We start from the raw sequence: 27565 nt of genomic DNA, 5'->3' as shown, positions 1-27565 counted from the left end.
TTCACTGGCGTCCTGGCAAGCGGCAGGAAACCACCCTGGGCCTAGGCAGCAGGTGTCAGGGTGACCTGAGGCCCCCCAAGCCTCTGCTCCCTTTTTTCCCCTCCTGGAGAACAGTCCCCCCCACCCCACCCCACCCACGCCCCACAGCCTGAGGACGCCTCACCTCACACCTGGTGGCCCCTGACCTGATGAAGACCTTCCTAGGCCCCTGAAAAGATCATAGTCTCCCTCTACATATCATTCCCAATACTTTGCAGACCACAAAAGGTGCGCATGTGCTGAAATTAAAAGAGCTTCTCTTAGTTTTCTGATTACAAGATTCTAAGTTCAAAGCAGAGTCTCTCTCAGAGCGTCCCTGTCTGGCTACAGCCCTGAACCGGCCACAGCTGCCGCTGGGTTGCCCAGCCCTGCTGGAGCCCACTCTCCCTGGCGTCACGGAGCCTGCTCCCAGTGAAACTGAACAGGGACTGCAGGTGGGCTGGGAGAGCTGTGATCTGGGGCTCTGCCCATTGAACAGCGAGCCCAGAGAGCTGGAAACCTTGGCACGTTCTGAGTGGAGCCAAGAAATGCCTTCTGCTAGAGAGGCAGGGTCAGCCTCCCTCCAGAGGACTCAGGGTCTGCTTCCTCCTGTTGGATGTCTCCAGAACTCCTTCTCTAGGTCTGGATGGACTGATGAACAAATAGAGAACAGGGAAATAGTCATCTTTGGGATGACCTTCTAGAGAAGTCTCTAGTCTCTTTTGCTCAGTTTGAAAGTTACCCTGTTCTTGTTTACTTATAACAGGGAACTGAGTCCCTGGTAGCGTAAGTGATTCTTTCCTCTTGTTGACCTGCTCATCAGCTAGACCCAATGACGATGAGGGTTCCAGGTCCTGCTCCCTGCTCATTCTCAGAACCCTTTGTGCCATTCTCAGAGAACAGGGTACAGAAAGCCTTGTCTGAGGGCACCTTTTCCAGGCAGAGAGGGGACAACCGCAGTCTGAGCCCTTCGGGTCATGCCTAGCGTCACCCTGGCAGAGTGGGAAAAGTCCCTTGTCTTGAAGTCAAAAGTCAAATCACTTTTAAAGTCTCATTTTCCTCAATCAAAATAGTGAAACCTACCAAACAACAACTCTGAGGGTTAAGTGAGATAAGACACAAGAATGTGCTTAGAAGTATGAAAACCTCATATAGATAGGGAGCCTTATTATTTTCCATCAGGCAACACCCCCACTGGTCATTAGTTGAATGTGGCTTATTGGGCCTTCAAGTCTTAGCACTTTGCCCCATGCTAGGCAGAGGGAGTGCTCAGTAAGTGGGTGCTAGCAGGATAGATGGAAGACTGGACGGAGGAGTGGACAAATGGACAAATAAAGCAGCGGGGAGCGGCCAGCTCTGGGAAACACTGCCCACCGTCTACTTCACAATTCACCCCAGCAGGGAGAGTCACAACAAAGACATAAAAAAAGCCAAAGACATTATCACATGGGGGTCCTCCCTGGTGGCGCAAGGGGTTTAGTCACAGCACTATGAAGCTATCTGCAGCTACTGCAGCACCACACAAGTTCAATCCCCGCCTGGGAGCTGACTCACATGGCACAACAGACCTCTCCTGTCTCACCCACTGCTCCCCTCAGCAGAATCAGAATCAGATCCCTTCAGTCGATCGGCCTGTTCTGCTCCCCACTCTCTCTATAGTGAATCCTCTCACCCCCCACACCTCTGGCCTGTACCCCAGCTCTTGTATGCATAAATAAATAAATATTTAAAAAAAAAAAAAGATATATCACATGCCAAACACAACCAACCTCTTGTGCAGGTAACAAAGACCAGAAATATAGCCCAAAGGGCACATCATCCCAGTAAAGAGCCTGAGTTAAATAATGTGGCTCTTGCTGTCTCATGCCCCATCAAATTGAACAACTCCAAGAAGGGACCAACAGGTTCGCTATCTCCTGGGCCCAGTTTCTGGCCTTGGTTGTTGCTACTGACCGTCCACCACTAGCCTCCCCCCTTCCCTGCATCATCCCTGTCCCCCTGGGTCACTTTTTCCATAACCTTCCTGGTTCCCTGTCTCTGTGTTCCTCGGGCATATCAGGCTTGACTCAGCCACCCCATTAGCTTTTACTACATTATACTATAATTTTGTCTTCCATTATTTTTTAAATATTATGAGATAGTTAATGAGTAAATGTAAAAAGAATAGTACAATGAGATCTTTGTCCACCACAAGCAAAACATTGTCAATATAGTTTCAGCTCCTGGACACCCCTCCATTTACATGCCCCTCTTCCCCATCCTGAAGTCAGTTTAGTGGATACCTTTTTGTGTGTGTGCTTGTACTTTTACTGCATATAGCTAGTTCCCTCTTTATTTTTCCATCTCGGCCACTGTTAGGGAATGAAATATTGTGTTCCCCCCAAAATTCATATATTGAGGTCCTAACTCACCTGCATTGGGAGACGGGTCTCTAAGGAGGTAATGGAGGTTAAGTTAAAGTCACAAGGGTAGGGCCCTGATCCAACAGAATTAGTGCCCTCGCCCTCTCGTTATCAAACCACTATTGAACTATACCAAACTATTTAAAAATATATTTTTAAAATCACAACATTTTTCAAAACAATGCAAAGACTATCCCAAAAGTACTTTTTGTTTTCAAGAAGTACAAAATCTAGCCTAGAGTAGAAAATGGTTCACATGTCATTACTGTATCTGCCAATTAGGGTGTCCCTGGAGCTAAGCCTGTGGGAGTTGAGAGGGGAGAGGGCAGTAGGTAGGCCTGCCTGGGCCCCAAAGGATGGAGTGGAATTTAGAAAGTCATGCTGGTTCTCCTATACTATCCCTCTCATGGAACATAGATTCACAGTCAACAGTCACTAATTGCATGTCAGTATGGGCAGGAGAAGGTCACAATCAGTGCTGGGAAATCCTAGGGAATCCCCATTGCCTCACTCAGAGACCAGCTAAGAAACTGAAACTGAAGGTCAATGTGTACAACGTTCACATAATCAGCATGAGAAGAGCTAGGAAGAGAATGGGATCAGCACCACCATCTTCCAGTACTCAGAAGATCAGAATCAGTATAGCAATTCCATTTCTACCCCCTCCTGACAACATGTTACATCTGCCACAAAACTCTCCAGTCCTTCCCTGTGTGCTGTGGACTCCACAGATCTGGGTCCTCCTATGGGAACCAATACCAGCTGGAGAACTAAGGAAATCCCTGAGGATAACAAGGATTATCCTGACAAGGAAATGGAAGCTAATGTGGTTCAAGCCCACTACTCTTCAGGTAGGCATCCAAGAGCCAGAGAAAGGAAATGTGTGTCCATGGCCACATAATGAGTTTTAGCAGAGGCAAGACTGGGACACAGACCATCTGCCTCCAAGTTCATTTTTAATTAGAAGCATCTGGCACATGGAAAAGGACACCCAGAGGTAGTTTCTGGAACAGTTCCAAGCTGAAGTTGCCCTGACCTCCCTTACCAGCACGCTCTCCCAGATAGAATCCCTGAAAGTCCTCTTTACCTAGTTCAAGAGCTTGCTGATATCTTTAACACCAAGTGGGTCACAAATGTCAGTGATGATAGTAGCCAAAACCTTTGGACTGGAAGAAAAGTTCAGTGGTCTTCTCATGCCTCTATTTGGGGAATTTGGGATATCAGAGAGTGGTTAAGGAATAGGAAGGGTGCCACAAGAAAGTCCTGATCAGTCTCTGATGCCAAAGTTTAAGTGTCTCCTAAGCAGTTTAATCTTTTCACATTACACTTTCTGCTTGTCTGTGTTTTCACCCATAAGGAGATGGGCAACTTAGGGTGTTTTATTAGGAAACTATTATATTTTCTTCTCTTCTATCTCTGTGCACACTAATTCTATTAAAGTTCTTTCGCACTGGGCCTCCCTGGTGGTGCAGAGGTTAAGTCTCAGCACTGTGACGCTATCTTCAGCCACTGCAGCACAAGTTCAATCCCCGGTCAGGGAGCTGACCCAAGTGGTGCAGCAGACCTCTCCTGTCTCGCCGCTGTTCCCCTCAGCAGTGTATTTCAGTCACTCTACCTGTTCTGCTCCCCACTCTGTCTCTGGTGAATCCTCTCACCCCTAAGAGTGAATAAAGTGAATAAAGTTCACACTAAAAAAAAAAAGAGAGAGAGAGAGAAGAAAGGCTATGCTATTTGTCCATATCCCTTATAGACCCATGCAAACTTGGATTTTCTGCCTTTGTTTCAGGCAAAGCATCATGTCAAGCCTGTCTTGGTCATAACCATAGGAAATAGTTTCTTAAATGTGATACCAAATATAAAACTGGCAGCACAAGTGATCTAATATTAACTTCCATACATTAAACTCCTTGTGAACAGGAATCCTGATTCATTCTGGATTGAAATAAACAAGACCCACTCTAGGGTCTTTGACATGGGGAGCTAGTTATACAGGGGCTGGAAGGGCTGAGAAGCCAAACAATGGGTGGTGAGGCTACCCAAAGATTAATAACAGCAAGGAATTGCCATCATCCCTAGAGCTGGAGGGACACAGAAAGAAGGTGGTGTTACCGGACTCTAGAAACTAGGGCAGGAACCAGAGTTTAAGGGGGACACCGCAGAGGTTAGGGTTGGCTGGTGGAGTCTGGGATCAAAGACACTGCTAGCAATGCGACTAGAAGCAGAGAAATGAAAGGGGCATCCTAGAGATGGAAAAAGATACCATATGAATAGTACCAAGAAGGAGTTGGAAAGGCTACATTAATATAGACTTAAAATTGTTTATAGAGACAATGGACATTTTATAATACAAAAATGTCTAATCTATCAAGACATAATAAATAAACACATATGCATCTAAACAACAGAGCTCCATATACAGGAAGCAAACATTGACAGAATTGAAGGGAGAAATAAACAGTTGGAGACTTCAATAACCTCCTTTCAAAAATGGATACAAGTAGACAGTAGATCAACAAGGAAATAGATGACATGAACACTATGAACCAAGAGGACCAAACAAATATCTAAAGACTACTTCACCCAACAACAGCAGAATACACACTCTTCTCAGATATACAGGGAACATTCTCCAGAATTGACCACATGATAAGACATAAGACAAATCTCAATAAATTTGAAAAATTATAATCATACAGAGTATTCTCTGATCACAATCAGTGGCAGAAGAATTTATCCCAGGAATCTAGGTTGATTCAATATACAAAAGCAAGTCCATGTCGTACACCATATGCAATCAAATAAAGGACAAAAAAAAAAAAACTATGACCATCTCAGTGTCACAGAAAAAGCTTTTAACAAAACTAAGACAAGAAAGGAACAAAACATATGAAAATTAACTCAAAATGGATCAGAGTTAAAAACTATCCAGAGTTACAACAACAACAAAGAAAATAATCCAGTCAAAAAATGGGCAGAAGAGCTAAAAAGAAACTTCTCTGAAGAGGAAATGCAAATGGCCAACAGGCATATGAAAAAATGTTCAACATCACTTGTCATCAGGGAAATGCAAATCAAAACTACCATGAGATACCATCTTACACCAGTGAGAATGGCACATATTAAAAAAACTAGCAACAACAAATGTTGGCGAAGGTGTGGAGAAAAAGGAACTCTCCTGCACTGTTGGTGGGAGTGCAAACTGGTCCAACCACTGTGGAGAGCTGTGTGGAGATTTCTTGACCTACTAAACATAGAGCTCCCATATGATCCAGCAATTCCACTCCTAGGTATTTACCCAAAGGACACAGAAACATCAATTCCAAAGAACACCTGCACCCCTATGTTTATAGCAGCACTATTTACAATAGCTAAGCTTTGGAAACAGCCCAAATGCCCAGAAATAGATGACTGGATCAAGATGTGGTCCATATACACCATGGAATATTACTCAGCATTCAAAAAAGATAAGCACATGCAATTTGCAGCAACATGGATGGCGCTGGAAGGGATCATGCTCAGCGAAATAAGCCAGAAAGAAAAAGAAAAATACCGGATGGTCTCACTCATAGCAGGAATCTAGAAAACTTAAATAAGGGACCAGGAAAATGAATAACTATAAGAAAGTGAAAATCAAAATCAACAAAAAACTATGAACCAGAGACACTTTGGGGGGGGTGGGAGGGGAGGGATTGGGGTCAAAATGGGGGGGGGGTTGCAATTGTATGGGGAATATAAAAATAAAATTTATTATTAAAAAAAAACTATCCAGAGTTAAAACTCAAAATGGATCAGAGCTAAAACTATAAAACTCTTAGAAGAAAACAGGAACAAATCTTTGCAACCTTGAATAAGGCAATGGTTTCTTAGATATGATATGAAAAGTACAAGTAACTAAAGAAAAATTAATGAATTAGATTTCAAAATTTGAAAGGTTTATGCTTCAAAGCACACCATGCAGAAAGTGAAACAACAACACAGAGAATGAAAGGAAAATATGTACAAATCATAGAGCTAATAAGGAATGGTATCCAGAATATATAATGAATTCTTGTAACACAGCAGTGAAAAAACAAATAACCCATTTTAAAATGGGCACAAGCGGCCTCCCTTGTGGCACAGGAGTTAAGTCTCAGCACTATCAAGCTATTACCAGCCACTGTGGCATGAGTTCGATCCCCGGCCAGGGAGGTGACCCACATGGTACAGCATACCCCTCCTGTCTAACCCACTCTCCCCTCAACAGTGTATTCCAGCAGATCCACCTGTTCTGTCTCCCACTTTGTCTCTGATGAATCCTCTCACCACCACCCCCGACAACTCTGGCCTACACCCCAGTTCTGCTCCCCACTTTGTCTCTGGTGAATACTTTCACCACCACTCCTGATAGCTCTAGCCTACACCCCAGTTCTTGTATGCATAAATAAAAAAATTAATTAAAAAAATTTTTAATGGGCACAGAATTTAAACTGACATTTCTCCAAATATACAAATGGTCAATAAATACATGAAAAGATGTCCAACAGCATTTGTTATTAAAATAAAGCAAATCAAAACCACAATGAGATCCTCTTTATACCCACTTGGAGGGCTAGAAGCAAAGAGAGAAAAAAAATAACAGTTTTGTTCAAGGATGTGGAATCTTCACATATTGCTGCTGGGAATATAAAATGATGAGGCCACTTTCGAAAACAGTTTGATGGTTCCTCAAAACACTAAACATAAAGTTGCCATATGAACCAAGAGTTCCATTCCTAGATACATACCCAAGAGAAATAAAAGCATATGTCTGCACAAAAACTTGTACACACATTTCCATAGCAGCATTATTCCTAATATCCAAAAAATAGAAATAGCCCAAATGTACAACGGATGATGGATAAACAAAATGAGGTATATCCACTAAAGGAATATTACTAGATCATAAAAAGGAATGTGAAAAGGATATACACTGTAGTATGGATGAACCTTAAACACATTGTGCTGAACCCACATGTATAATTATATTTCCTGTGACTTTCCAGCACAGAAAAAAAGATAGAGACAGAAGCAGATTGTGGTTACTGGGCGCCAGAGATGGGGGTGGAAGATAGATAGTCATTGCTAATTGGGGGTGAGGTATTGGGGGTCAGGTGTGACATAAAGAGATCTAAACTTGTGGTGACAGTTGCACAACTCTGTGGATAGACCGAACCTATTGACTGGTACCCACGAAAAGAGTGGATTTTAGGATATGTGAGTTATATTTCAAAAAGCTGTATTTAAAAAGAAAGGAAGAGACCAAAAAAGAAGAGAAAAAGGAAAGAGACATGCCATCTCCAGTCAGTGCCTCTCCTGGGCCAAAGCGATGCAGCAGCCAGAGGACAGGGCAGTGTGGAGTGGTCAGCTGTGACTGCAGCAAGGTGCGAGAAGGATAGGGAGATGTCCCTCACACACCCCTGCCTCCTCAGCCCCTAACCCATGGTCTGGCACCTGGTGCCCAGGTTACAAACCTTCGTGGAATGCTTGGCCCCTATTCCCCTGCTTTGGAATGGGGGCAGCCCCACGGGGGTGCTTTTTGAATGTAAATTGGCGTATGATTCAGAATCCTATGACCAGTGATGCACCAGTCCTACAGGGTGAGGAGGGCTGGAGGGAGGGGCAAGGGTGGGAGTGGCAGGGAGGGTGGCTCCTCTCGCAACTTAAAAGGGGCTCTACACCACTTCCTCTCCAGACTGGGAGAGCACCGGGCCCCGACGGCGGCGCACAGCCTTCCTGTGTGGTTTCAGACGCCCAGAGAGCACCATGGACCTGGGTGAGTGACCCTCCCTCTTGTTTGACACTGGGGCCGCTCTGACATCCAGACTGACTTTGTGAAATGGAGGGAGCAGAGAGGGGGGCGGAAGGCATGGGGGAGCCTCGCAGGGAAATCAAGTCTGCTTGCTTTGGTGGGAACGGGTGGCTGCTCCTCCGTGACAGTGTCACCCTGATCTACCTGCAAGAAGGGTACAACTTTCAGACCAGGGAGGGGTAGGTTTAGTGCCAGGAAAGACAAGGGAGGGCAAAATCATGCCTTTCTCCAACAGCCCTGGCTGAAGAAGGCAGCAGGGCTGGGGTGGTGGGTGAGGCCCTCGGAGGTCTGTTTCATTAGGGGGAGAGTCTCTTCAATGATTGGCATGATCCCTGCACAAGCATTCACATCTCCTCCCTGCTAACTAGGGATTCAAACCTGCCCTCCTGGGGTTTCCAGGGGTCACTGCAAGGTCCAGTGGGACTGTGCAAATCCAGCTGCAGTTGCTGGCTGTTTGCTCTCTGCCACAGTCCACCAGCTTAGGCCCTGAGCTGTGCAGGTTTAAGTCTGGGTGAGCCGCATGGAAGAGACGGGCCCTGACTTGGAGAAGCGTCAGCCTGGGCCTGCAGCACAACCTTGCCTCAAGCGTGTTTATTCTCCCCAGGCTCTGCCCGTTATAAAGCCCGCCCTCTGTTTAACCCAATCTTAGAATGCCAGGAAAGAGTACCAAGGAAACACCAGGGCGTTCGGAGGGGCCCATCCTGCTCCAGACGCCCCCGTTACAAATCTCAGCCATAGAGTCAGGCCCGGCTGAGGGGAGAAGGCCAGGTTCCTGGACGGCAGTTCTCACCAACAAGCACAGCACCGCGGCGGCCTCAAAGCCACAGGGGTTGACTTTAAAAAGTGAAGGTTCTCCGGTGCGCCCTGCACTGTCCTCACACCCTCCCCACCACAACACAGCCTTTCGCCTTCACCTCCGCCTGGCCCGCCCGCCCTCCTCAGAGCCCTGGGGAGACTCAGCAAAACAGCTATGAAAGTGGGCACCCCACCCACTGACAGAAGGCTCCTGGGAGGCAGGGTCTGGTCCTTGAACCTCCTTCCCAGGAGCATGGCGGTGTGAGCAGAAAATGTTTGTGTGATGAATGAATGGCACCAAAATTCCGAGTTGACTTTCAGTTTTAAAGTCTCTTCCAATGTCCTCTTCTGCCAGCGGCGTGGTCCCCAGTGGAGGTCCACCCCAGTGGCCACAGTCCAGGATACAGATGGAGTGTCCACTGGAGGCCCGCCCCAGCCTCTAGGCTTGTCCTCTGGGAAGGAAGCCAGCTATGCCCCAGAGGGGAGCTGGCGAAAGGGAGAACCTGGCTTCCAGGGAGGACAGTCTGGGGTTCATGGTGTTCGCCATGTATAAATTCTCCCCCCAGGGCTGCTGCCAAGCCGTCAGCTCATCTCAAGTCACTAAAAGAACACAGTAAGGAGAGATGAACCCCTCTCACTCACCCAGCTTGTGAAAGCCCGCACCCCATGGAGAGTCCACCCCCAGCCCTAAGTTTGGGGGTATCAGACATGCCAGACTTTAATGCAGGATGGGGGGCTGGGGCTGGGACAGGGGCTGAGAAGAGGATGTTCTTCTGTATCACTCAACTCGAGAGCCCCAACGGCCAAGTCCAAAAAACTGGTAATACCGGTAGGAGGGGAAGCCACTGAGAAGTTTTGCTCAGAACAGGGGCTGGCAACGGGGGACAGTACCGTTGGTACCGTTGGTGTTGGTACCGTTGGGAGGCGGATCTGTTTTTCTCTCTTTGCCCAGAAGAGAGCAAGAGGTGAATAGAAAGGGGGCCAAGTTTCTGTTACACATATTGAAAATGCCAACCCAAGGCTGAGCAGATCATTTTCACAATTTGAATGAGCAGCCCTGGGGTGTCCCCCCCAACTTTGAGATATAGGGGCCCAGAATATCAGAATTTTCCAAAGCAAAGCAAAGAAGCTGGGAGGCACTTTTCTCTCACAGCAGAGGGAGATATCAAAGGACTCCAGGGCCAATCCCTCCGAGCCTTCAGGGAAATATGGGAGCAGGGGCGCTGCAGCCTGGAGGAGACACATATGTCAATTAAGCCACTGTGAGATGTGCTGAGTGACAGAGTGAGAGGCAGTGCTGATGGGATGAGGGCAAGGTACTTGTGAAGCACAAGGAAAGGAATGGTGAACCTGAGTCAAGGGTCATTTCCGTTGGGTTTTGAAGGGTATATAGGAGTTCACACACCAGACGAGGAGAAGCAAGTGGCCCAGGATGCTGCAGGGACAGCAGATCCAATTGCTATCAGTGGTCAGTGAGGTAAATGAGGGAAGGGGCATAAGACGTTATAAATGAACCAGAGGGAACCAGTGGGTGCAAGCCCCACCGAAAGGCATCCAAATTCAATTGTGTTTAACTGTAAGTCATCAAGCAGAATATTCTGAGGGCTCAGCCTGAAGGCTCCCAGATGGTTCATTCTGATAAAAGCCAGTCGAGATAAGACAGAAGCAACTTGAGAGAAATGTAGTCCTTGAGATTTTGTGTGGCATTGCTAAGGAGAATTGGCTTTATCCTGGAATCCACAGGAGCAAGTGAGGAGCTTATTTTTTAATAAAGTGAGTTAAAGAACATACATGATTTGTGTTTCAGAAAGAGCTTTGTGCCAGCAAAGCCTTATGTCAGGGCAGAGGTGAGGCCAGCTGGGAGATGTTAGCCTATTGCAGCAGAACTTAGAAGGAATGGGATATAGGAGAGTGAGGATCCCCCTCCTGTTCCACTGAGGCCCCATCCCAGCAGGCTCACCAGAAGTTGAGCGTGACCCAGTAGTGAGCAGTCCACTCAAATCTCAGATCTATCTCTTAGCAGCTGTGTGACCCCTGGCAAGTGTTTTAACCTCCCTGGGTCTCTGCTTTCTGGAATATGGAATGAGAATCACAAAGGGGTAGCTGCCACGGTGGTATGAGGGGAAAACACATAAAGACTAAAAGGCAGTTCAGAAGAGCAGTTAAGAGGTGGTTTCTGCAGTAGATCAATTTCAAAGCCAGGTCCACGATTAGTCAGTTGTGTGACTCTGGGAAAGTTACTATTCTTGCTGTGCTTCAGTTTTCTTATTGCTAAATGGGGATAACAGTAGTACCTGCCTCGTGAGGGTGTGTGAGGATGAAATGATGGTTTGTGGAAATGGTTTGGTACATATTGAAAGTCCAATGAAGATGAAAGGCATCAAGCAGTTGCTACGGCAACAACTGCCAAAACTCAGTCAGCTCCCACCTCTCCTGCTGTTGTCTGACAGAGTCCCCCAGGCCTGTCACTTTCTTCCCAGATTCCTTTCCACTTCCCTGTTTCTTCCCTCTTCCCTGCCCCAAAACAGAGAAATGTGGTGGCAGATGAGGAATTCCAGAAAGAAAAGCATTTGGGGTGACACCTGGAGGGTCTGAAAAATGTGGGGCTAGAAGTTCAGGACTCAGGGGAGCAGTCAGCCATCCCAGACAGGAAGTTTCTCCTGTAGGGGACTACTAGGGAATTTTCTTTTCATGATAATCATTACTAGAAACTCAAGAAGTCAGAAAATACCCAACACACGAGTGTACCACCCCTAAGATTCCCAACTTCACTGCTCCCACCCAGGCTGCTGCCCAAGGCAGGTGCTTTATGACTTTGTAACAGACAGAAATGATCTGACTCATGACCACTGACCAGGCCCCCTGCCACACACTGAAGTTCCCCTAAATTCCCATTTGGTTACCTTTAACCTTTGTTCTTAAAAATGGCCTATTCTAGTCCCGCAAGATCCCTGTTCATCAGTTACCATTTCCAACACACCTGAAATGAGAAATCAACACACACACACACCAGCCTCTCCTCCAGCTCCCTCCCCCAGTCAGAGGATGGGACGGGCCCAGGAAAACAGGCTGATGGAGTAAAATAGAAACACAGTTCTTGTGCCTTTTTTCACCGTTGTGCTATCAAAACTTTGAGATTTCTCAGTTCTCATTACAGTCAGAGTAGGCTTTCTCTTAGAGTAACCGAAAACCTCCAACGCATTTAAAGAAACCTCGAGCGCTTCACATTGGAGATGAGTCAGGGGTGGCGGGGTGGGAGGGATGGGGGGGTGGAGCATTGGACCCTGAAGAGAGTGTGGTTAAGGGCAGAGCTCAGGGGCTCAAAGGGTAACTCAGCCAGCAGGGGAGCAGTGTAGTGTTTCCGCACAGAACCACACATGCCCAGGCCCCAGTGGGGGTCAACAGGACACTGGACGCCTGTCCCTGAAATAGAAGGTGTGCCTAGAAGGCAGGTCCAAGAAAACACTGGAGGGTTTGACTGTCCTGTCCAGGGGCTTCATCCTGGCTGGGTAGAGGGCTCCTTAGGACTTAGAGGAGGGGGCGGTGGGCATTGGTATCAAAGCTACGCTGTAGGGAGAGGATCCACTAGTAGCATGCATTATAACTGGCTTGAGGTGGGAGAAATACCTGTTTATTTATGTGGCCTGCTATCTTTCCTCCTCCCCCCAGGTACCCCCACACCCAGAATGAACACACACACACACACACACACACACACACACACACACACCCCACTCCCCTGGAGTATAGTAACCATGACCTGGGCGTCATGCAGTGAGTTTCCAGAAGGTGGCGCTGTGGCCAAGGACACAGAATTTTGGGGACTAGGCTTTCTCCTGGGAAACAACCGCTAGCTTGCTGGAGAGCCCCCACTACCCCCACGGACCTCCAGGGGTGCTTGAGGCTAAGTCCCAGGCATTTCCCTGTCCCTCCTGAAACTGGAGGTCTGCAAGGCCTGCCTTGGCATTCAGTTTCTGATTCTCCTGTGGGCCAAAACCTACCTGGGAACAGAAGGTCAACTTACAAGGAGTGGGAGGCAGCTCCTGCCCTGGGGGTACCAGAGACTTCCACATCAATTTCCCTGCCCCTTCTCATCCCTCAGAGGACTTCAGTTCAGGTCCAACCTTCAGCTCAGTCATAAATCGGAACTGAGCAGCCAAACGTCTGTGTTCAGTCCTCAGCACATGGGGCCTGTGATCCTGGGAGACTCCACCCATTGTTCAGACCCAGGGGGAGTCGCCTGGCTTCCAGAATGTCCCCTGGGAAGGCTGAGTAAGGCCCCTTTCCACAGTTGACCGTGTTCCCCTCCTACTGATCCCCCAAGGCCCTGAGTAGGGACAGGCTAAAGGACAGAACATATAGAGATACTCCAGATACACACAAAATAATAGTTATTCAGGGAATGGTCATCCTACCTCATTGCCCAGGGCAGTCCTTCCTTAAAAGGTCTTCCCTTAAAAGAAGGACAAAAAAAAAAAAAAAAAAAGAAGAAGAAGAAGAAGCAGGACAAGCAGGGCATTTATTCATTCGTTCATTCACTCAGCAGCACCCGAGCCCTGGGTACCTCCTCAGCTCTGAGCCTGCACTGGGTGAAAGGGAGGAGACCCTGCCCCCCAGAAAGGCTCAGGGGTTGGGCCAGCATGTTTGGGGCCAGGTAAAGTCAGCACTGAGTGAATGTCAATTCATTAAATGAGGGGGGTTGGGAAGCAGGTGGGTCCCCAAAGCACTCTCCCATCCTTGAGAGGCCGGTAGGAAACCTCACTCTTCCAGCCAGTTCTGTGGAAACACCCTCTCTCCTCAGCAGCTCCCTGAGGAGATACTCAGGGATTCACATCTGGCTACGCTCTCACCTGATGACTCCTGGCACCAGAGTAGCATAAAACACACACACCACATCACACACACATTACATACCACGCACTACACACTAACACACATACAACACGCCACTACACACATATGCCACACACAAGTACACCATACACACACAGACACCCCCACAGACACCTCACTTTCTGCATAACACGGAGTGAGACGGGGCTGCTGGGACCCAGATGTCGAGGTCAGTGGTAGCTCAGCCTTGCAGTGTGGGCCAGGCCAAGGCAGACTTTCCCGCTCCAGAAGGGGCCCGAGGAGCCCAGAGCAGGACAGAGGCGGCCCTGCCTTTCCATCTTGCTCCTTTGTGGGGCCTCGGAGTGAGAGAGGAAAAGAAAGAGAGGGCAGAGGGGCCAGGCAGCGGGCCAGGGGCTCCGAGGCGAGGCGCAATCTGGTTCTGATGTTCTGTTTCAAACACAGTGCCTGGAGCCTGTGACGAAAGTTCCCAACTGCGGCCCCATCTCAAGGCTTTCTTTAATAACCAAGAGCTGCCCCTGCCAAGCAATAACTTTCTCACCTTGTCTCCAGCAGGGAAACCATTGAAATACATGCTGGCGGTGGTGCTCCTTGTCATTTTCCAGGTGAGATTTCCTGCCAAGGAAAGCTGCTCTGTTCCCTCCTCCACACCCCCACCCCCAAGCTCCCCCCTTCCCAAGCGTGGGTTCTAGTGGGGAGCTGGGCATTTGCTGCAAGGAAATAACAAGACCACTCATACAAGTCCACTTGCCACTCATTAAACTGATGGCGCGCCCTCACCATCTGCTGCGTGACCCTAGAAAACCACAGATGTTCTCTCAACTGCCTTTAGTCCGTTTAAATTACAACATGGGAGGGTGGAATAAGTTGTCTTCCTCGCCCCCTTCCAACATCCCCACCCCGGAGACAGAAACAAGAAACTGCTCGGTCCTTGGAGAGAGGGCAGCTGCAAAAAGCAAAGACTGAGGTTGCAGGGGGTTGCGCACATGTGTGCACGAGCACACGTGTAAAATCTCACATGCGGGTTGAGGAAAGAAACCTTGGTTTGGCAACCTCGTTACTCTCCAATCCCCCCAAAGCTGTCTCCCTCCCCTAACCTTCAGCTAAAGGCTGAAGGGAAATAGAGACCCATTTGGGGATCTAGAAACCCATCTGAGACCCATTATAGGGGAACAGGAAGGGGCGGTCCAGACACTGGGGGAGGCCGGGATGGAGCACAGACTTTCTAGGGGTCCAAACTCTGCCAGAGCAAGGGCCCCTGGTTTCCACGGTTCTAATTCTCAGTCCCAGGCATGGAAACAATCCGCCTCCACCAGGTGCCAGAGTTAGAGGAAACCCTAACCTATAGTTATTCTCCCCCATTTGTTGGGGCTGGGAGCTCTCCTGGAGGGGGTGGGAGCCCCTGCGGCCAGAGCTGGAGAGGCAGTGCTGCAGAAGTTGGCTCTTCCCCAGGCCTGGAGGCCAGAAGGGCAGCTTTCCAGGAACTCTGGCCAGAGGCAGGCCCCAACTGGGCACAGTTCCCAAAACCCCATTCCAGAGGCCCCCTGGAGCTTGGGCTACAACCCACGGCCTGGCCCCCTTCCCCATCACCACTCCCTTCCCTTCTTCTCCCCTGATGGGGAACTCAGAGGGGCTGGAAGGTTGGGGGTGGGGATGAGGGACAGCTGTGGTCTGGGCCACAACTTACTAACCTGGAGGGAAGGCGGGGGTGGGGGGGCTCAAATGGGACAGGATGTGGTGGGGGTGTGGGTTGCAGAGGTGTCAAGCCTGGTGGCCCTTTGGGGGAGACGGTAGTTAAAAGGGGGGAAGAGAAAGCAGAATGGGGTGGTGGGGCGCACACATCATAGATGGGGTACACTACCCTCCAGGAAGGCCTAGAACCCTCTTAAGTCCAGGGACCCCACACCTGAGGTCTTGGGGCATTTCCCTGGGTGTCCGAGGGTAGCCAGTCCCTCTAGGGCCCCCAGCTACAATCCTGCCAGGACAAGGGAAAGGGATTGCCACTGGCTTTTCTTCTCCAGATAGCAGTGTCCAGAGAAAAAGCTCCAGAGTGTTATTTCCTCCTCATCCTGTCCCCAAGCTGGACAGCGATGAATCCAGAATCTGGAAGTGAGAAAGACAGAGACGCGGGAGAGCCAGGGGACAGGGTTCCATTTCTGGCTGCAAAGCCATGGGGAGGCCATATCACTCCTCGGAAGCCGCCTTTCCATGTCTCTGAAGTCCCTTTATACCCCGGTTGTATGATCTGCCTGGAACCCTGTTCCCAGGGAGGCACCTGAGCTCCCTGAGGGCCCTCCAGGCCGGCCCAGCTCACTCCCAGGCCCTCCTGTCACTGCACAGAGCAGAGCTGTGTGCACTCTCCTTCATTGATAAAATCGCAGCGGCTGCCTGAACCCTCACCCTGCCCCACAGACGCAGACAGGCTAAAAAAAGCCCTGAGCAGCTGAGCCTGCTGATTGGGATCTGCTCAGCCGGAAGAGAGAGGTAGAGAGGTAGGAGGTTGGGGGTGAGTGGGAGCACAGAGGGGGTGCCAGAGCTTCCTGGGGTGACAGCTGAGGGGGCAGCGGGTCCACCGCCCTGTCACCTGCCTGTCACCTTCTCAGGCAGTGACTGGAGCCGAGAGCACTAGGGCAGTGTTGCTGAGCTCCTGCTGCACTCTGGGCCCACCCCCCCCCCCACCCAGAAGATTCAAGTCACTCACCACCCAGATCCAGGCAGCTTCCCCCAGATCCAGGACTTCAGGGCCTCTTAGCAAAGCCTTCGCCTCCCTCTTTCCTCATTCCAGGCCTCCTCAGTCTTAATCCAAAGTGGATGTTCCCTCAAAAGCTGAAGGGTTTTGTAGGCCCCCTGCCAAGCTCTTTCTCCCAGGGTCTAAAGGAAATTCAAGAAGAAAGTCACACTCTTAGCATTCCAACTCTCCTGGTCTGGGGTCTCCAGCAGGCAAAGTCAGACCTCCATGGAAATGAAATGGGTCCAGAGCCTGCGCTAGGTACCTCATGACAGTCATGTGAGGAGAGAATGTTCCTCTCCACTTCACAGATGAGGAAACAGAGGCTCAGAAAGATGCCTTCAACCAACCAAAGGCTCATTTGACCCCAAAGCCCAAACTCTTTCCTGCCCACCATCAGCCCCTGGAAATGCAAGTGCCCAGAGCTGGCAAAATCAGACCCGTCCTGCTTATGAGACGTTTAGACACTAGGCTACACACCAGCCTGCCCACCAGGACACACGAATGAACAGGCTCCTTGGGCAGTTCCTATGCACGTGAAAATTCAAGAAGCGCTAATTTCCAAACTGCAAAGTTTAGAAAAACAGATTTCTGGGCCCCGCCCCCGAGTCTCTGGTTCAGTGGGTCTCGGGTAGGGCCCCACAATCTGCGGGGGATGCCGAGGGTGCTGGTGCTGAGGACCATGTTTTGAAACCGCTGCTATGGGCCTTCCCGGGGCAGTGCGATCACATGCACTGAGCTGACTGGACCCTGTTCTTGCTTCCTTCCCCGCAGGTGTGCCGGTGCCAGGACGAGGTCACAGACGACTACATAGGGGACAACACCACGGTGGACTACCGGCAGTTCGAGACTGTGTGCTTCAAGGACGATGTGCGGGTGTTCAAGGCCTGGTTCCTCCCCATCATGTACAGCATCATTTTTATCATGGGCCTGCTGGGCAACGGGCTGGTCATCCTGACCTACATCTACTTCAAGAGGCTCAAAACCATGACCGACACCTACCTGCTCAACCTGGCCATGGCTGACATCCTCTCCCTCCTGGCCCTGCCCTTCTGGGCATACAGTGCGGCCCAGTCTTGGATCTTTGGTGTCCACGTTTGCAAACTCATCTTCGGCATCTACAAGACAAGTTTCTTCAGTGGCATGCTCCTGCTTCTGTGCATCAGCATTGATCGCTACGTGGCCATCGTCCAGGCCGTGTCGGCCCACCGCCACCGGGCCCGCGTCCTCTTCATCAGCAAGCTGTCCTGTGTGGGAATCTGGATCCTGGCTGTGGTGCTGTCCACTCCGGAGTTGCTGTACAGCGGCCTCCAGAGGAGCGCCAGTGAGCAGGTGCTCCGGTGCTCCCTCATCACCGAGCATGTGGAGGCCTTGATCACCATCCAGGTGGCCCAGATGGTGGTGGGCTTTCTCATCCCCCTGCTGGCCATGAGCTTCTGCTACCTGGTCATCATCCGCACCCTGCTCCAGGCGCGCAACTTCGAACGCAACAAGGCCATCAAGGTGATCATCGCTGTGGTCGTGGTCTTCATCGTCTTCCAGCTGCCCTACAATGGGGTGGTCCTGGCCCAGACGGTGGCCAACTTCAACATCACCAGCATCAGCAGCTGCGAGCTCAGCAAGCAGCTCAACATCGCCTACGACATCACCTACAGCCTGGCCTGCGTCCGCTGCTGCGTCAACCCTTTCCTGTACGCCTTCATCGGCGTCAAGTTCCGCAACGATCTCTTCAAGCTCTTCAAGGACTTGGGCTGCCTCAGCCAAGAACGGCTCCGGCAGTGGTCCTCCTGCCGGCACGCCCGGCGCTCCTCCATGAGCATGGAGGCCGAAACCACCACCACCTTCTCCCCATAGGAGGGCCCACTGCCCGGACAGGAGGCACATCTCCCTGGTCCCCTGCATCAGAGATGGAGAACAGAGGACAATGACTCCAGACCCACAAGCTGCTGAGGAAAGAGTTGTTCTGGCCACGCCCTGGGAGGCAGATGAGCCCAACCCTAGCTACCTCCACCAGGGTTACAGAAACCTGGTTGATAACAGAAGCCCAGGGGAACCAGCAGCTCCCAAAAAACACCAAAAGTGAACATCAAGAAACAGTTATCAGGTGGTGGAGGAGGCCCAGCATGTCCAGAAGGCCTCTCTGAGATTCAAGGACCGAGTCAAGGTTTACCAGAAAACAAGACTTTGTCTCCAAGTCCAGAGATGGCAGAGAGACTCTGGGCTTGGCAAAGGAAGGGGCCACTATTGAGCCAAACCAATTCCCTGAGTCCCTCCCACCACCTCTGTTTTTCTACTGCCATCGGAGCTGGCAAGAAATGGCCGCCCGGGAGCCTCCCGACAGCAAGCTTGCCCCTCGCAGACCGCCACTCTTCTTCGGGCAGCTGCCCTTCCAGGCTCTCCGGGAAGGGTGTGGCATTTCCTGCTGAGGCAGGCAGACTCAGGGCCAAAGCCCTGTTCCTAGCAAGGCTTCAGGGAGAAGGAGGATTCAATGCCCCACCCACCCCCTTCAGGTCTCCACCCGGAGGAGGGAAGGAGCAGGGAAGGAGCGAGAAGGAGAAAGGTTGGGAGCTGGGGGTGGATGACAACGCTGGATGCTGAAAGCCAAGAGCTGCTTCTTTGTTCTTTGCCACTAGGACAAAAAAACTCTCATCCTGTTCTGCTTTCAATTCAGAGAACACATTTTACTCATACACAAATAAAAGTCTTCCCTTGAGGAAGCAACAGCTTTAAAAGAAAGGGGAAAAGTCTGGTAAATGGCAAATGAGTGTTTTCTTGTTTTACAAACCCGGGGGGCCACACCTGACCACCCTGTTTCCCTTCTCTCCTGAGCCACGAGGCCCATGAGCCAAGCTCGGGCCCATCCTTGGGTCCCCAGCTGCAACCCCAGGCCACTAATGGGTCCCCTCAGCTAGAAGCACCACACCTCTCAAATCAAGGACTCACAGAGCTTCAAGGGCCCTCAAAGATCGGCTGGTCTGAAGCCCAGTCGTTCTCTAGATGGAGAAACTGAGGCCCAGAGGGAAGAGACTTAGAATTATAAGACAGAGTTAAACTCGCCTTGGGGCCCCTGGGAGAGGTAGGGTTTCAGGAGGCTGGTGGCGGACACCAGGCCCTGACGGGGGCGGAGGAGGGGAAGCCCAGGCTGTCCATCTTACAAAGCCCCCTCCAGAGCTCACGGGGCAGTACCTGTGCCCCAGCCGTCAGCAGTGGCCCAGGGCAAGGGCCTGCGTCAAGCTTTGGACAGAATCAAGTTGTCCCTGTAACCTCTGTGGCCGGGTACACTCCCTAACCTTAGCACCTCGCTCTGCTCCTCTGTCCCAGCTGAGCCTGGAACAGGCACTTTTGACCCCTCAGGCTTCCCAAACTGGTGTTTAGGGCCTCTCCCTTGGCTCAAACACCTCAGTTTATGGGATTAAGGAAGACTGCTGAACTCCGCAGAGTCAGGCACCTGTGAGCCTCCCTAGTGGCCACTGCTGCCCCATGGTCTTCCATAGTGTGGACACCATCATGGAGGGGCGGATCCAGGCCAAGCCACTGTCCCCCGTCAAGCATCCATGTCACTGGGTACCGTGACCCACCCAGAAACCTTCCTCCAAGCCCAAAAGTTTAGCCCCAGCTGTGAGGGAGGGGTGGGTGGGTGTCTGGGGGCCCAGCACAGCAGTAACTCAGGACCTGGGATGTTTGAGACACCCACCCAGAGGCCACTCCATCAGTTCTCCAAAGTGAGCACTGTTGATCAAGGAGCCTGCTGGTCATGATGCCGCTCCCATCCCATAAGCGCGGCGCACAACCTTCCTCCACAAGACACCGGAAAGGATTTGTCAGCCACTCTGAGCCCGAAACAGGCAGCTGAGGGGCACATTCCCGGGGTGGTGGGTGTGGGCCCGCTGGTGTGGACACGAAAGAGATTAAGGACTGGAGAACAGCCTCATCCTGAAGGAGTGGGCTGTGACCGAGTGATCAGGAACAGGGAGCCCCGCCAGTCCCACAAACACGCACCTCGCCTTCAAATGAATTTTTCTAAAATAACTAGATGTCTCCGAGTATTTACAAAGACAACAAAACCCCCATCAATATCAATTTCCTAGCTGCTGTATCTCAGCTGTTCTGTTCTGACTGCGGCTGCTTGCTGGCCTGGCCCTGCTGCCTTGCCTAGCAGTCTATGTGCCCCTACCCTGAGTTTTGGGGAACCCCTAGGAAGAAGGAAGTCCTCCCCAGGGCCTCTCTCTCCCTCTGTCTCTCTCATGGCCCCCACAGCCCCTCCACAGCTTCCTGTGGGAATGAGGGGGGTTCTATTGTCAGCCCTTTGTCCCTTCATCCTCCCCAGCTGCAACCCCAGGCCACTAATGGGTCCCCTCAGCTAGAAGCCCCACGCTTCTCAAATCAAGGACTCACAGAGCTGCAAGGGGCCTCAAAGATCGGCTGGTCTGATGCCCAATCATTCTCTAGATGGAGAAACTGAGGCCCAGAGGGAAGAGACTTGGAATTGTAGGACAGAGTTAAACTCGCCTTGGGGGCCCTGGGAGAGGTAGGGTTTCAGGAGGCGGGTAGGAGACACCAGAGGCTCTGGAGCCAGGCCAAATTTAAATCTCTCTACTGCTTCCCAGCTGTGTGACCTTCAGCTGTTGCTCAACTGCTCTGAGTCTCAGATTTCTCCACGGAACAATGGAGAGGATTTGGTAAACATTTAGCACCGTGCCTGGAATGTTGAGGGTGGCGGGTGGCTGAGGAGCATTTGCAGCCGACTGCGAGTTCCCAATCTCAGCTGCACTGCTGGGGCTGGCTGTTTAGGGTCTCTGTGCCTCAGTTTCCTGATCTACAATAAAATGGGCATAATCATAGTACCTGCCTCCTGCGGTTGAAGAGTAAATGGATTCTTATGTGTAAAATGCTTAGAAATGCTTATAAAAAAGTGTAATAATCATTTATGAGGTAGTTAATAAAAAGGTAGCTAAAAAATAAGATAGCTGCTAACTGCAAGGAAATCAAGTTTAATTCTTTAGCCCCATTTCCATGCCATATAACTTATAAACCAAGCTAAGGGTCAACTATCAGTTTATTAGCCCGTCCATCCCACCAATAGTCCAGGTAAGTTAGCCGAGGCTTAGAGAGAGAAATTACTTAACTGAGGTCCCTGGGAACTCTTGGCAATGCTGGAACTTGAGCCCAGGGTCCCATCCTGAGCTCCCATCCTGAGCCCTTCCCCCACACCTCCTACACCCCCTCATCCACTCCACACCCACCCTGCCCAGGCCACCCTCCCCCCAAATCAGCTAGTTCTCCAGCAAGCACAGTCCACCTTGTCCTGTGCCAACTCCTTAAGGAGAACTCCCCACCCCCCTTAAACAGTTCTGTCCTCACCATTGGATCAGGAGAACGAAGTACAAAAGAAATGTGGCAGCAGACCCCAAAGAGACCCATAACTGATCCTTTTAAAAAAGGACTCTCTCTTGGAGCTAGCTTCTCAGCCGCATTTCTGTGCTGAGGGAAGGAGGAAAATGGGTCTACGGAGGTGGGGGTGGGGTGGAGGGCGAGGCAAATCCGATGGGGAGGGGAGCCCAAGGTGGGGGTGAAAGCTTGGCAGGAGTGGATTCGAGGGGCTACCCTGCTGGGGCTGCACTTGAGAGCACAGTCCTATGCCATGTAATGTTGTTTTGGTCAACACCAGACCACAGACATGACAGTCATCTCCAATCCTGTGGCCTGATGATGTCACGGTGACATCATGGAGCCTTTTGGCAACAACTTTATAGCTTGTGTTTACTGTGTCTCTTGACAGCATCACTTTCCTCTGTGCTGGATTCATCTCATGTTATTTCATTCATCGTGGTCCCTGCGTGTACAAAATCACTGCTGACGTTGCATCCCAATGACCAAATGGCCTAAAGACGCATTTCTCACAATGGCTCCCTATCAACAACTACATGACTGTGATCTCAGTGGGTACAAAGACGCACATGCACACACGTACACACACACACGGCATGCACCCTCCCCCAGCCTCCCAGTCTCAGGTGAGAAGCAAGAGGTTATATCAGCCTTACAGACAGGTAGGCCCAGGGTCTTCTTCACTGACTGGGAGGTTTAGAAATGGCCAGTTTCCCTGATCTAAATCACTAAAAAAAATCCCAGGGAGAAACAGAAGGAGCTGGCATGCCCCTTCAATTCAAAACTGCCCCTCTGTCACCCTCCCAGAACCACCCCTCAAGAGCCGATGACGGGCACTGAGGGCAGAAGACACCTCATCACCGCATTCCCCCATCACCAACCTGGAAAGTGACACAGACGAGGGTCCACAGCAGAGAAGGCCAAGCAGCCCTCGCTGGCCTGGCAGAGCAGCTCTGGACTGGTGGGGCTGAGATCAGAATCTCGGGGACAGACGCCCCCAAGGACTCATGTGTGTGTGGCCCAACCCAGACCTCTCTGCTGCTGCGGTTTCTTTCCCTCCAATTCACTTTGGGGGTGGAGAGAACCTTATTTTTGTCTATTCGCTTATACCAGAGTTCGCTTGCTGGGTTGTTCTGTGTCTCAGGAACTACCCTGAGGCTTGGCCTCCAGGTTCTCACTGCTTGTAGATAAGCCTGGGCCTGCCCTGCGGAGCAGGGGCAGGCGGGGTGGGCTCCATCCCCTCCAGGTGCCATAGGTGTCTGCAGTCAGACACCAGCAAGAGGGCAGGTGATTGGCCCCAAGTCATCTGCTGCCTATGTCAGAGCTTGCTTAGGACAGAGGGTTTGTATTGGTTCTACGTAAATGCCTGACATGGCTCACAGATGCCAGAGATGATACGCTCCCAAGCCCTTTCCCATGTTTCCCAAAGAAGCCTACACGCATGCACATTTATCTGGAGTGGTTCATGCAAACTGCACCCCAGGGGCTGAGCGAGAGCAGGATCATATGCTAAGACTGAGGGTACATGCCTCTCTCCAGGTGTGGGTTTGGACACCAGGAGTCACCTGTGGGTGCTCTGCCTCCTGCCTGAAAGCTTGGGTGTCCTCCCCAACACCCAAGACATGGGTGACTCCCCAGACATGGCTGTCCTGCCTCCACAAACACCCCCTTTCCACCCGCAGCCCTATCTGCACACCCCCACCTCAGGGATGCTCAGCTGTAAGAGCTGCTGCTGGTGCTCTCTGGGCTTGGGAGTCCAGGGAAATCGGGAGCAGAGACAATGAGGGGGAGCTCTGAGTCAACCCAGGAGACACCCCCTGCCTTCGCTTCCAGGACCAGACACAGGCCTAGGCCCTCCTGGAATCCTTTGGTCTTTGGCAAAGACAGAACTTGAATTTTTATTCAAGAATTATACTTGTTTTACCTCAACCTCTCTCTCAGTATCCCACCCCACTTCTTCCTCCTACCCCCAAACTTGGGGGAGATCTGGACTGCCTAGAACCTGTGAGCTTTCATTGAGAGGGTCAGAGAGAGACAGGTAGCAGCAGGGGTGGGGTCTCACAGAGGGGATTGCAGGAATCACAGAGTCTCAGGGCAGAACATAACCAAGGTTCGGGGGTATAACCAAGAAGGGGAGATGGATCCCACTATTGGGAGCTGTGCTAGGTAGGCAGCCTCCTGCTGCGTTCTTATGACAAGTGAGGACACTGAGGTTTAGGGACCTTTCATGGCATACATGAAGTTAACACAGCCCAAGAATAACTACCACCTTATTAGGGTCTTATTGAGTACCACACCCCCTGGGCATCATCTCTTGTCTCATGTCATCCTCACAACTTACTAAAGTCACTTTAACAGTTGAGGAAACTGAGGCTTGGGGGGGCTGAGTGACACGCTACTATATGACTTCAACCAGTTCTAGACACCCCACTACAAGGGCCAACTAAACGGCTGCTTATTCCCTGCTAAATGTTTGTGGATATGCTGTTTTGTGCCAGGCATCGAGTTAGGTACAGCTGACATTTCTCAGAACCCACTCCATGCAGAGCCCAATAACAAAGACAGCCCACCTGCCAGGAGGTGAGCTCTGAGGCAGGGAACATTCTGTCTTTCTTACTCCTTCTTGCCTCTGCGCCCACCCCAGGCTTCCTCCATGGGTAGCCATGGAGGGGGCATGTGCTTCAGAGAGAGGTGCTCCCACCAGGCTCCAGGGCAGCATGGGGGCTGCCTCCTCTCCCTGGGCCTCCATCTCCATCTCCCCAGCTGTGAGATGAGGAAGCTGGACCAAATGGTTTCCATCAGCCCTTCCAGCTCTGAGGAAGTCTTGGTACGTGTCCAGTGGGTTAGTAGGGCTTGGGGCATGCTGATGCCTAGAAGGGAAGCAGGGCGAGTGGGTGAGGGGCTAAAAAAGCGCCCCCACCACCAGCTGTGGTTTCTGGTGAGGCCTCCATGGCAGCAGAGGGAGGGAAGTGTTCATCACCCTTCCAACAAAGGCAGTAAAACAAAAGCCTCCCAGGGCACTATGGGAACAGGCAAAGGCGCCAAAAATAAAACACACCTTTCCTTTGATGGGTGCCAGCAGCTGCTAAGGGGCCCAGCCTGGGGGTTGTAAGGAAAGGGTTCAGATTTCAAGCCTGAGTATACACATACACACACACACACACACACACACCCCACACACACGTAGCACATCCACGTGTAGACACCACTTCTCAGATCAGAAGTCTGTACTGTCACAAAGGGACCTATACTCAGGAGAGCTCACACTCCCTGTCTCCATCCTAGGGTTTTTCATTTCTAACCTTAAAGACCCAGCGTTTCCTTTGGGGCTGGGCCCTGTGGGCTCTGTAGCCGTCCTGCTGGCACATTCGCTCATGAGTATGTACATTCACACGGTGCTGACAAAGCACCCCAAGATCTCTGCACACGATCACACATACCACACATGTTCAGCAAGGGCCCGCCAAGGACACACGTGACCCAGAGGGGCTGGGCACTCCTGCTGTTACCCACAGTCATGCATTTAACAGTGGGGGGCCCCTACCAGGGTAGGGGCATGGTGGGAGAACAGATTTATTTCCTCTACCCCCTGCCCCAGCCCCAGAATCCCCAACAGTGCCAGTTGGCTTCTCTCACTGGCCTGGGAGCAGAGAAAAGGGAGAGCTGGGAAGGCCAGGGGTTGGTGGAAGGGGGCAGGGCACAGCATGGAACAGGAGAAGGTTAGGAAGAAAGAAAGAAACTGAAGGGGAGCTACTGGGTCTCCAGGTAAGTCACCTGACCATGGTTCCTGAGGGTTCAGAAGGTCTTTGACCCAAAGAAGTAAAACAATGTCCCTTCCCTCCCTGGCGAGCACAGCCCAGAGAGGGGGCCACACAGGCCCCATCTGACATTAGCTGTGTGATCTTGGGCAAGTCACTTGTCTTCCTGCCTCAGCCCCCAGCTCCTGGGGGGATGATGATATGCGATCCAGGACTGGATGTGGATCCAGGACTGTGCACAGATGCTGCACCTGCGTCCCAGACTCTCCCCCATGTTCCACATCATCTCCTCGCCAGGCCTTGTCCCCCGACCCCCGGTTCAGGGACCCCAGGCCTCTCATCCATGGCAGATGTCCAGATGCATTTATTTCTCATCTTCTCCTCCCCTTGCTTCCCAGCCCGATGCAAATGTGAGAGTGGACACAGTCCACTGCCACCACCCCTCCAGGCATCTGCACTGTCCCAGATCTCTCTGCATCCCTGCAAGTCAAGCAGGGCCCCCTGGGACCTGGGACTTTTTCTTCCTCCTCTGCTTTTTATCCCCAGCCCTCACCTGCCCTATTTAAAACTGTTCCAGGCTCCATCCCTCCTCTGAGGGACAAACAATCTCTTAGTTGTGGCAGACACTAAGGAGTTAATTTGAAGAGAAATCATCTGTTAGGGGTGTCTGGTCCCCCATACCGTCAACCACTGTGCAGAGAGGAATAGCCTCTGACAAGAAGTTTAATTCCACTGGAATTCTTATAAGGGCTGAGAGCGCTTGAAACCACACACACATCCCGCCCCCTGCACCCCCACCCCACCCATCTGCACATACACTCCATTAATTTACTAAGAAGGAAACTGAGGCATTGTAGTGAAATGACTTGGGCGATCAGCAGAGTAGGGACCTGTGGCCTTTCTGAATGCAGCTCCTATGAGAACAGCCACACAGCGGCCTTCCTCGCCCTCCCCAGGCCCCAGCACACAGTTGGATCCATTCCCCAGGCGGGTGGCGGACCAGCCAGACCTAGAGGCCTGGCCACCAGGTGCCTGTTGACAGTGAGGAGGAGGCAGAACAAGGGACCTGGCACCTGAATCCCATACTGGCTTCAGCTTTTACCATCTGTGTGCTCTTGACAAGTGATTTATCTCCCCAGCCTCAGTTTCCCCATCTATAAACAGGCACAGTGTTGTCCCCACAACTTTCTTACAGCTGTTGGGAGAGTTCCACTCAATGGGATAGTGGATATAGGAGTATGTAATAACTGTACAGTGATGTGAAAAGAAAAACTTGTTGATCGGCTTGCTCAGTGTCATCTAACTGGGAAATTGACATAGAACGGGGGTCTCAACTTGGAGATGACATGACAAGACAGCCTCCAGCCTGGCCCACAGTCTTTGTGGAGGGTAATGACAATGACAGGACTAGTCCCCTCTGGTGTGGGGACCTACCTTGACCGTTTAGGGAGAATGTCCCCCTATGAGAAATAGGAATTAGCTCCCCTAACACATGAGAACAGAAGTCACTTGAGTGAGGGGAGAGCCTTGTTACACCTGTGCACCCCTACCACAGTTCACCAGGGCACCCCTTCCAGGAAGGCCTCAGACACCAAACTCAACAGGTACAGACCAAGTCCTGACTGGCTGGTCCAGCCCAGTGCATGGGACACAACAGACCAACACACATTTGGGGGATAAATACATGGATTATGAACCAGGGGGTCTTCCCACACCCTAACTCATAAGTTTAAAATCAACCCCAAAACCCCTGTGGCCGGCCTCTCTGGAGAAGAACCGCTAGTCAAGACTGAAGGTG

At 51.2% G+C, this 27565-nt stretch overlaps 1 protein-coding gene across 1 annotated transcript; it reads left to right on the top strand.

Moving 5' to 3' along the window:
- Window positions 1-14317: 14317 nt before the first annotated feature.
- CCR7 (C-C motif chemokine receptor 7) lies at window positions 14318-18475 on the top strand (the record flags this gene model as incomplete). Its single annotated transcript, XM_084236205.1, is given in 4 exon segments — window positions 14318-14326; window positions 14332-14379; window positions 14385-14498; window positions 17396-18475. Coding segments are annotated over 4 exon segments (1251 nt in total).
- Window positions 18476-27565: the final 9090 nt, after the last annotated feature.

The sequence above is a fragment of the Talpa europaea genome (genome assembly GCF_964194135.1).
Source record: "Talpa europaea genome assembly, chromosome: 7".
Taxonomy (NCBI): Eukaryota; Metazoa; Chordata; class Mammalia; order Eulipotyphla; family Talpidae; genus Talpa; species Talpa europaea.
This window is presented reverse-complemented; position numbering and strand designations above follow the sequence as displayed.